At 44.2% G+C, this 11,406-nt stretch overlaps 2 protein-coding genes across 2 annotated transcripts; one reads left to right on the forward strand and one right to left on the reverse strand.

Moving 5' to 3' along the window:
* Nucleotides 1-486: 486 nt before the first annotated feature.
* On the reverse strand, nucleotides 487-3,241 carry K441DRAFT_677437 (uncharacterized protein; the record flags this gene model as incomplete). The annotated part of the gene is made up of 2 exons (XM_067651066.1): nucleotides 487-1,279; nucleotides 1,326-3,241. The coding sequence occupies 2 exons, from the start codon at nucleotides 3,239-3,241 to the stop codon at nucleotides 487-489; spliced, it is 2,709 nt and encodes a 902-aa protein (XP_067504096.1).
* A 1,345-nt stretch (nucleotides 3,242-4,586) lies between these two features.
* On the forward strand, nucleotides 4,587-7,521 carry K441DRAFT_611150 (acid protease). Its single transcript, XM_067645562.1, has 2 exons — nucleotides 4,587-4,886; nucleotides 4,969-7,521. Exon 2 carries the CDS (start codon nucleotides 5,018-5,020, stop codon nucleotides 7,196-7,198), a length of 2,181 nt encoding a protein of 726 aa, XP_067504097.1. The 5' UTR covers nucleotides 4,587-4,886; nucleotides 4,969-5,017; the 3' UTR covers nucleotides 7,199-7,521.
* The last annotated feature ends 3,885 nt before the right edge of the window (nucleotides 7,522-11,406 follow it).

The raw sequence follows: 11,406 nt of genomic DNA on the forward strand, positions 1-11,406 counted from the left end.
TAGAGCATGCTTGTCGCACACCCCCCTAATTACTGCGCGTACACCCCTAATTACTGCGTATACACTCCCTAAGTTCTACGCGTACACCCCCTACTTAAACTTAAATCCTTCCACTTCAGGTTAGAATATCACGTGCATTTGACTTGTTTACACCTAAATATGTTTTAGCAGGCTTGGATTGGCTCTACTTCCTACTTAAAAAGGGGAGTAGTAAGTAGCAATTGCAGGCTATTTGCATCGACACGATTGGAGAGCGGTACAACTAACTGCAGTAAGGCAAATTCAACCTGTTAAAATCTCATTCTAATATCTTCCAGTTTTACAATCATACTATCAAAAGAGCGTCATGTACATCGTATTATTATCACTCCTCCTTTAGCATTCGTCCGATCAGATTACGTAAAGTCCATTACACTTACACATCAAACATTACCATCAAAACACCATTCTCGCATGCTTCTGAACCCAAAAGCATTATCAAAAAATTCACAACCATCCGAGCCCAATCCCAGCCGCTCCGATGAGCCAATGTTCCAGGCCGACGTATTGCATATTCGCACGTTGGTGTGCAGCAGCAACCGTGACCTGCGACGGTAAAGCTGAACTAGATGCTGGCGTCGGTGGCGGCGAGGACGTTCCTGTTCCAACAGTAGTTGAGCTCTGTGCCGGCCCAAGAGACGGACTCTGAAGATTTGAAGCAGCAGCACTGCTTGCAGGAGCTATGCTTGGTGCAATACTGCTACCTGGAGCGGATGAAGCAGGCGGAGGATTATTGCTCACGGGCGGGACGGAGCTTGGCCGTGGCGCAGCAGAGCTGCTAGCAGGCGCAACTCCAGTATTACTAGGGAGGGGTGGGCTGGACGTCTGTTGTACCGGCGGCGCACCTGAGGACGGCGGGGGGGCTGTATCAATGGCTGCTACGATGAAACGCGTTGAGGTCGTAGCCGAGTTTCCGTCTAGCAGTGAAACCGTTGTGGGCTGGTTATCATTTTGGTTTACAGTCTTTGGTGTCACAGTACCTCCGACAATTGGGTCACAGTAAGATGCAATCGTTCCGGACAACTGTTCAGTCACAGTGGGGAGTGTATCCAAGTAGCTTATCAGAGCGACAGGTGGGAGTCCCGGTATAGTGATGCTGGCTTGAGGGAAGATTAATGGAGAATGATTCGTTGGTGAAGGTAAGCGGACCTCCTCAGTGGTGGCAACGCATTCACTACCGGATGGCACGGCGAAAATGTGGTTGAAACCTTCGTAGGCTACGTAGGTAGTTGGATATGTCCTAGTACTATTAGCTAAACTTGAGCAATAGGAAGGTATGAACGTACAGAGTTACTCCCTCGTATACCCATGTAACCGGTGCCGCGGGCGGTACTGTGGTAAGAATGGTAGTGGAAGTACTTGTACTATTTCCATCACCTGGATGACTAATGACGTAGACATCGACGCTAGTGGCAGGAATGTGCTGTGTAACAGTTGTAATCTGGCCTGGGAATGTAACAATGGTACCTGTTACGTCAAGCTGGCAAGCACTACCACACAAAAGCGAGGGTGGCAATGTCTCAGTTGACACAACAGTAACAGGAGTCGTTTCGATGGACACAACTGTAACCTGGGTAGGCTGGATCGATAGGACCGTTATAGTTGACGTGATGGTTGACAAGAAAGTGCTAGTGCTAGGTGGTACAACCGAAGTGCTTATGATAGTTTGAGTTGTTCCAGACTGTGTAACTGTCGTCGTAAAGGATAAAGTTGACGCAGGCAGAGTTTGAGTTACTGTGATCGTAACAAGGCTGATCTGAGTGATAAAGGAGGTAGGTCCTGGAGTCGTTATAACGCTCGTTACCGGAGTTGTAATTGTGACTAGCTCGGTAACTGGAGATGGAATCACACGAGTTTGAGTTGGTCCAGGAGTAGTGACCAGGCTAGTCACGGTCGACACTATAGTCGTGGGGACAGAAGTAGNCGTGGTGACCGTNATCACTGACCCCGAAANCGTTGTTGTGAAGGTAACATCTCGCGTGGTTGTGGTCGTCAAGGTTACAAGGCTAACGAAAGTCTGAGTGATAAAGGAGGCAGGTCCTGGAGTTGTAATTGTGACCAGCTCGGTAACTGGAGATGGAATCACACGAGTTTGAGTTGGTCCAGGAGTAGTGACCAGGCTAGTCACGGTCGACACTATAGTCGTGGGGACAGAAGTAGTCGTGGTGACCGTAATCACTGACCCCGAAACCGTTGTTGTGAAGGTAACATCTCGCGTGGTTGTGGTCGTCAAGGTTACAAGGCTAACGAAAGTCTGAGTGATAAAGGAGGTAGGTCCTGGAGTTGTTATAACGCTCGTTACCGGGGTTGTAATTGTGACCAGCTCGGTAACTGGAGATGGAATCAGACGAGTTTGAGTCGGTCCAGGAGTAGTGACCAGGCTAGTCACGGTCAACACTATAGTCGTGGGGACAGAAGTAGCCGTGGTGACCGTGATCACTGACCCCGAAACCGTTGTTGTGAAGGTAACATCTCGTGTAGTTGTAGTCGTTAGGGTTACAAGGCTAGCGAAAGTCTGAGTGATAAGAGAGGTTGGTCCGGGAGTTGTGATGACCTTGGTCGTAGGTACAGTAACGAGGCTTGTCAAAGTGGATGTAGTTGTAGTAGTGATTAATGAGGGTGAAGTAACAGTGATAACTGACCCTGACGCCGTGGTTGTGAATGTAAAGTTCTGCGTAAATGTTGTGGTAAGAGTTATCAAGCTGAGAGAGATTCGAGTGACGAAATCCGTCTCTATCGATGTGCGAGTGATGTCGACGGTCGTAGGGACTGGTACCTCGGTAATGCGGGTGATATTCCGTTCTGTAGTGTACCATGCCGTATCAATCTCGGTCGAAATAGTTGTTTTCCAGTAGATGTCAGTTTCGGTAGATACTGTAGTATACCAGCTAGTTCTGTAGTCTGTAGTCGTATTCCACTCAGTGATAGTCTCGAAGCACGTAGTCGTTGTGGTATTCCACAGGTAATCAGTTGTAGTGGAAGTGACTGTTGCGAAACAAGTCTCTGTGGAAGTGGTTGTCTCATAGCACGTGACAGTATCATAAATTGTTTGGGCCGCGCAGCTATAGGATTCTTCGGGAGGCGAGGTTGATGAAGGACCCCACGTCGAAGGGCTTGTTTTCTTGCCGACAAGACTTTGCAAGGTTCCGTTCTGACAAGCAACCCCACCAACGAATGCAACTACAGAGAGGATGTAACGCATTTTGAACGGGCGAATGCCTATGTAGGCTGAACGAGCGGCCGAACGGGCTTAGATCTGCGTGTCATGCTCGTCAGCGATGGGCTCTCGAACGCAGCAAAAAAGTCCTGAGACGATTGTGCACGACGTTCAGACAAGTTCTCGAGGAAAGTTCAAGGCATTATTCAAGCAACACCAATAGACCATTTCCTAGCAGACAGCATGAGACGAATGCGAAATGTACGCCGAGGGGCACAACGTCAAGCATTCTAGAGAAGGATGAATCGCACAAGAAGGGATGCACGAGAGCGTTACACGTGACACAAGATCAAGACCAAGAATGGATCTAAGCGGGCCAGCCGCCAATGCTGAGCAGGCGTTTATCCTTGCCGTTACACCGCGTGAAAAGCATAAAATGAACGGTAGCGACTCGGGGATTTTAGCAGTGCCTAGAAAGCGCAAGGCTGAAGAGCGGACAACATGATGCAAGAGATGACTTACTAAACGATGGGAATCTGTGGGGCTTCTGGCACGCATGTTGGGGCAGCAGGGCCAGAGTATTTGAACAGGTGCACCGCAGCAAGAGCCTGCGAAGGCTGAAGGCAAGTGCCTGCGCCAGTAAAGCCCCAGTGTGCCATTTCAATCAATGTCGTATTGGGGCAGGCTATAACTTGTGCAAAAGACAGGCGAGAGGCTAGCTAGCAGGCGACTAGCGGCGCCCGATGTAGAAAACGACCCCGCTTGCTTGGCGTTGGGAGCGGTCGGTGGGCTGCACGGCCTGCGCTGGGGTGTTGAGGGTTAAGCTTTCAGCTGGTCAATCGCCGGAAGCCGACTAGCAGCGCGGACTGGGCCTGGAATCGCAGATTAAAATAGATTGGGGCCAAGGCTCTGGACCCTGCGACGGGCCCAGTCAGGTTGGGCAGGTTGGGTAACCAGCAATTCGCACGAATAGCAGAACCGGCCGCGGGAAGAATCCTTCAGCCTTGCAGATAGGAAGGCGGCCCGGTTCGCTTGATCGTACAAGGGGGCAACCTGAGCGGGCCACTCGCAAGTTCTGGTGGCATTATAGCCGTGTACTTACTATTTTCCCAGGATATTACTATAATGTCATCAAAGCTTGCAGGGAGGGCGAGTGACCTGCTCAGGTTGCCCCCTTGTAATAGGACGAGCCTGTCGTTGGCCAACGCCGTTGCCATTGGCCCCATCTGCAGTCCCCCACACCCCACCTGCAGCCATCTCAGGCCCTGCCACCACCATCACGCTGCTAGTACTCAGCGATGCATCTAATGTAATTTTGTTAGCCAATAATTCCTATCGGCTTCGGCATTTAGCCCATGTGATCGCTGGTTCTGGACTATGCATGGCACCACATCGTCCAAGCTGCTCTCATCTCTTCCTCGTCTCTTGTGCTCTGCCTCGTTATAATCTACGATCGTCATTTATGCATGTATCCTTTCACCTCTGTCGCATGTTCAACTTTCCTCTTCTGAAATCAATCTTCAGCCTAACTCCACCTTATACCGCTGTTCCGCACATGTCATCTTCTGTTGCAGGCTTCGTAGCTTCCAGTGCCGAGCTTCCTACCGACTAGTCATTGAAAGGTCTCGCAAGTCTTCCGTCAAGCCCGAATACAGCTGTAACCTCAGGCTGCCGCACAGCTCTTCGAAAAGTACGTTTCCTCCATTCGCCATGTCCTTGACAGCTAGCCTGAGACGTTCCATCTCTCCCAAAGCAATGACTAATTACATCAGGCTGCGCACCTCACTTTCCTTGAGCGCCCGCGATGACAATCTGCCCACCATGGCGCTGAACAGGCGGGCCGAAAACACGACTATCCCAGCGCCCTACCTCTTTCCGCCCAGCGGAACGTTCGATGGAAACGATGGGTCGTGGTCTACTTTCGTAATCAACATCGGCGACAATGGGTCAAACGGTAGTGATGCTGGGACAACCGGCCAAAACTTCAAGGTTCACATCTCCACTAGTGGCCAGATGGTCTGGATACCGCTGGAAGCTTCCTGGTGCACTGAGCCTGACCAAAGCACTTGTGCAGAGCATCGCGGAGTCCAAATCTTCGACAGCAAACAGAGCCTAGGCTTTGATTCCCAGAAAACCCAGAATTGGACCCAACTTGGACTCTACAGTCTTCAACAGCCGCCCATTCTCCAAGATCTACAGTATACGCCTGAGAGTAACCCGAACGGCTCGTACGGTCTTACCACGGTAGGCCTAGGCATTGATTCGAAATTTAGCCCACAGTTTGGGTCAATATTAGTGGCTGGCATAAACACGGAAGATTTCTTCATGGGCAGCTTCGGCCTCTCAGATACTGCCTTCACTCTCGCAAATAAACCATACTCCACATTTTTGGCTGATTACAGCGGCAACAGTTTGATCCCGAGTTTGTCCTATGGATATACAGCCGGCGCTCAATATCGAAACAGTGGTGTTCCAGGGAATCTCGTCTTTGGTGGCTACGATCAGTCACGATGTAGGACTGGCATAACTATACCAATGCCTGGCAATAGCAATAGCTCCCTTATTGCTGGCGTGCAATCAATTCTGGTCATACCAGAGCCTAGCGTTGACTCGAATCAATACTCAATGACCTCGTCCGGATTTCTAGCATTGATTGACTCAACGCTTCCTTATCTATGGCTTCCGCAATCCGTATGCGATAAATTCGCGGACAGATTCCAGCTTACCTGGGATAACGACACCGAGTTATATCTGGTCAACGACACTTCGCACGCGCACAATCAGCAACAAAATGCCACTGTCTCTTTCACAATTGGAGCTACCGCTGCTTCCGGCTCAGACGCAACCTCCATCGTATTACCCTACGCCGCGTTCGATCTCCAGATGGGTTTTCCCATATTCACTAACAGCTCACGACGCTACTTTCCCATCAAGCGCTCACCGGGCCCTTACATCCTTGGTCGTGCTTTCCTCCAAGAGACTTACCTTATCGTTAACTACGAAAATTTCACTTTCACAGTGGCTCCTGCCACCTTTTCTAATCCGATGCCAAGTTCTCACCTCGTGCCAATATACTCCAATGCCTTTCCGTCGCCTCAGCCTTCCGGCTCATCTACACCATTGCCCAAAAAACCTTCTAGCCTAGGCGCCGGCGTAATAGCGGGCATAGCGATCGGCGCTGCCGTAGCCATTCTTCTCATTATCGGCATTATCTGCTACTTCGTCTGGCGACACAAGCAAAAGCAAAATGAGCTCCTAAAGAAATACGCGATCGATACTCTAACCGCTGGTGAACAAGTCAAGGAACGGCGAATTAGTGAACTTGCCTCTAACCCGCCGGGCTCACCACCGCCACGCTTTTCGTCCAACGGAGGTTATTGGGACCCAGTCACTGGCACTGAGAAGTTCCCACCGGCCCCTATTCTAGAGATTCCGTTGCAAGAACTCGAAAGCCCGCCAGAGGTACCGGAACTGGAATCCCAGCCTTCATCAACGAGCCCGGGGCAGAGAAGCAGTGTGCATGAATATTTCGACGTGAATCTTAGCAGAAGGAGGAGAGAAGCTAGAGGAGAAGCCGAGCAAAGCCTAGGCGATCCACCCGTGCATGAATTACATGGCGATGACAGCGGCTTCATCGTTGAGGGGCAACATTTCGAGCCCGTGGTGCGGCGAGCACGTGCGAGCGGCAGCATGTCTCCTTCAGCCATGACACCTGGTGCCATGACGCCAGGAGCAGAAAGTCCCGGGCAAGTGACACCAGTGACGGAAGGCCAGGCGAGGCCACGTATAACACGAGCGAGGGGGAGCGGGAGCATGAGTCCAATGGCTATGAGCCCCAGGGTTCTGAGTCCAGGGGATGTAGATGAGAACATGGACATTACTACCGCTGCGGGGGGAGCGAGGGGCAGCGAGAGTTTGAGCCCGACGAGAACGACCCCTAGTACAACGACGCCGAGGGTAGAAGAGCAGGGCCAAGAGACAAATCGGCAAGAAAATACCTAACGGCCGTAGTAATGCTTCGCTGTTGCTTTTAGCTAATACTTCTAGTTTATAGTAATTAATTATTTTTATTTATACATAAGAGCAGGTATGGATCTGCTTCGCAAATCATATACCTCTATCGCGCTGTAGGCCAGCTTTCTTAAGTATAAAGTTTTGCACAGAGCCTCGTGCAGAGCTATGAGCAGAGCTTTAATAGAGCTTCGAGCAGAACCTCGTATAGAGCCTTATATAGAGCTTCTCTATTTAGTTGCTAATATTCTTTATATACTAAGTATATATAAGCAAATATGCGGTTATCTTATAATATTTAATCTATCTCCAACGCTAAATATACACGTTTTAATATTCTTTATACTTATTTAGTGCCTTATCTAATTTCTTATAGGGTCGTATATATTAAAAGCGGCTAAAAAACTATAGAGTAAACTATCTCTAGCCTTTATTAAGGTTTAGTATTATTAAATAAAAGAATTACAGTTATTAGCTAATTATAATAGTTAAATATAAAAGATCTAATAAAAGGTATTAGAAATAATAAAGGTTATTAAATTAAAGATAGAAATGCTATACCTTTAATAGATAACTTAAAGATAGGAAATATTTTTAAGAATAAAGATAAAGGAGGGGAATAGTATTATAGACCTTATATTAGTAGTAGTAAAACTACTAAAAAGAGATATAAATAGATTAGTTAAGATAGTATAAAAGGCGCTAGAATTAATTAAGTAATAAAATAAGAGGTAGCTAAGTTATATAGCTAATTATATTAACGTTGTTAACTTATTTATTACCTATATACCTAGCCTAATAATAAGTCCACCGTAGTATCTTCTATAAGGCTTTATTATATATTTACTACTTAGTTATAGTATTAATAAGTTAAGCAATATACTACTAAAAGCACTAGTTATAACGCCGTTAATAATAGTAACTACTTTAGAAATAAGCGGGGATACTAACTTACAGCTTATTACGGTAGGTTAATTATAAGAAATGGTTAACGAATTAATAGATAATAATTAAATACTTAAAAAATAAATTAATGGAATTAGAGCAGTAAAGGTTAAGTTATTATCAGTTAAACGATTTTTAGAAGAAAAGTTAAAATTTAAGGGGTTTTTAGTATAAATACGTTTTAAAGTAATATAGAAAGATATAAAGCTCGCTACGCTAATAGACTAAGTAGTTTACGCGGGACTATTCCTAATAGGAAGAGTACTTAAGTAGTTTAAACCTTACCTTATTAAGATATAAGAGTATAAAGATATAACTACTAACCTAAAATTTAAGTATATATTTTTTAAGCTAGAATGGATTTATAAACTAATTTATATAAATATTTACAGACCTAGAAATAACAACTATAGTAAAATAAAAGTTCTAAAACCTAATATAATAAACCTTAGTAATTAAGTATATAATATAGTTTTAAATACTAGCTATATAGGTTAAGTAGAGAGGAGCTCTTGCTGCACCTAGCCTAAAAAGACCAAAACCAACCAAAAAGAACCCTGAAAAACACCTAGAGAATCCCCCTAAGATGCATACATCGTAGGGGAGGCACACGTCAACCGACGGTGGCTCGTACTCGCGCGTAACTACCAGATCTACGCCTAATAACGGCCCTCTATAATAAAGACGGGTAAATACCACACTATAAAGCGGAAATACCTCTATTAAGAAGGCATCTAATAAAATATAAAGCCTACTAGACGCGTCTAGTATCTAGAATTATAGGGGAGTAACTATTAGCTATAATAAACTAATATAGCTAGCAGAATGGCTCCGCTAGTCTAGCGAACCTTAGGCGCCCCTCTAGTAAACCCTTAATTAAATCCTCTAACGGCTAAGTAAAATTAAAAATAAATAAAAACCCCCCTTACCGGTAAACTGTACCTAGGCCGCTATAACTACGCTTTTATAGTATAGGGAACCTACCCCCCTTAAGATAATAACTGGGTATATAATTATAATATAACTAAATATAGAAAAAGTAAAGGGGCTTAGGGGATAATTAGAAATAGAAGTCCTTATAAAGATTTATAAAGAGGTCTATAACGCAGTTATAGTCCAATACCTTAGGAGTGGAGATATTAAAGTTACCTTAAAGGACTAATAGGCAAAGGAATAAGCCGTAAGGGTAGGGGATAGGCTAGGAGAATATATTAGCATAAAAGTGCTCTATAAAGACTACCTAGTTAAAGTCCTAGCGGTTCCTATAAGCCTTAGGGTAGAAAAGGGACGCTAGGCGGACAATATAGTAACTATATAAGAGATAGTAAAATATATAGAACGCCTTATACTAGGCCTTAAGATTACCTAAATCTAATAGCTTTAATAGGAAAATATAAACTAAGTAAATAATAAGAATAATAAGAGGATATAAGGGTCGCTAGAGATTTGCTAGGAAAACGCCAGTTAAATATATAGCTCCCTTATCGTCAGCATATATATACTAGGAATGCAAAAACTCCTTATCTAAAAAGGAATAATTATAAATAGCCTTATATACAACGCAAGGCTTTATAACTATAGACTACGCCTAAAACGATGCTACCGCTGCGTATAATAGGGATATACTTAATCTATATGCGCAGTATAAGTATGATATAGCTACTATACAGGCCCCCATAATATAAGACACTACTTAAATTAAGACTAAATAAAATGCGTAAACTGCCACCAAAGCACATATAAGGCGTAGGAGAGAGAAGACTACATTAAATATAGGAGGCGGAAGGTAAGGGCTTAACAGCTACGGGAATAACTACACGCTAGGTTATATAAATGGAAACAATAGGCAATAAGCTAGGGGGACATAGATGCCTTTCTAGCGTTTCCTACCTTTAGTATTAGGGGGCTAGGCCAGCCATCCTAAGCCTTAATAGGCTAGAAGCGGCGCCGTATAATATTACTAGACTATATAGGGATATAAGAGTTATAGGGGATATAAGGGAGAGGATGCTTAGTAGAAAGACCCTTATAGACAGCTACAGCAAGCTTAAAACTAGAATAATTAAAAATTAGATTTAATGCGGCAAATATAATATTTATAGCCAACCTATAAAGGGCATATAGCTAGCTAGTAAGAATAGGGGAAAAACTAGAGATAATAACAGATTTAGATATAGAAGCGCTAGTAGAAACACAAAATATAGAAATAAAAAGCTCTATATAAAATAAGTAGTAACTAGGGTATAAACACAAGAGATAGAAGTTCTAAATATCCTAGAGAAAATAAAAACAGAAGAAGTAAGGAATAAAGGAGAGGCAAAGGACCCTTACTAGGGGTCCGCCACCTATCTATTATATAGTATAACTACAGCAATATAAACCACCGTCTTACAAGGCCTTTACTAAACAGTCTAGACCTAGAGAAATACTATATCCTTACTATATAAGAGCCGTACTATAATACCTACATATAATTAATATACTACCCCTAAGGATTCCAGCTCCTATACGAACCAAAAGCAGCCATATACGTATGCTTTATAATTAGCAAGGCTATCAGCCTATCCTTATAGTTATAGCAGGTAGTTAACCTAGATATTATAGTTATAACAATCTAGATATATAGGGGACCGGTATAAATTATTAATATATATAACCCTAGGGTTAAAGGGGTCCTATAAATAAAGAATATTATATTAGTAATAAGCTTACTAAAAACCAAAGGTATAGAGTCCATTCTACTAGGAGACATAAACCTCTACCACCCGTGGTAGGGGGGTATCTATATTACTGCTAATTAATAGGTAGAGTGCCTATTAAGAGCTATAGACACCTAGGGCCTTAAGTTAGCCACCCCCCTAGGAGTAACTATATAGCAATAAGAAACCTCTAGAAGTATAATTAACCTTATATTTATAGACGAAGGCCTATACTAGAGACTTAAAAGATATAACCCTAAAGAAGAATAGGCACTTACCTTAAACCATATCCTCATCTAGATATAGCTAGATTTAGATATTAAGGCGTAACTAAGTAGTAAAAGATACATAATAAAGAAGCTTAAGATAAATAGTTTCCTTAATATAGTTGTATAATTACAGCACCTGTCGTACCAACCGCGTGCTTACGCGTTTGGTGCACTAACCACCCGCTTACGCGTCTGGTGCACTTTTAAAGCACTAACTAATTAGGGGGGAGGCGCATCAGTATATAGACTACGTAGTCTGCTTCATATAATTAACAGTTACTATCCA

This window comes from Cenococcum geophilum (assembly GCF_001692895.1).
Source record: "Cenococcum geophilum 1.58 unplaced genomic scaffold K441scaffold_21, whole genome shotgun sequence".
Lineage (NCBI taxonomy): Eukaryota > Fungi > Ascomycota > Dothideomycetes > Gloniales > Gloniaceae > Cenococcum > Cenococcum geophilum.

What these genes read in the sequence shown, in the direction of transcription:
- K441DRAFT_611150 (XM_067645562.1), top strand. Translation starts at nt 5,018, where the DNA reads ATGGCGCTGAACAGGCGGGCCGAAAACACGACTATCCCAGCGCCCTAC.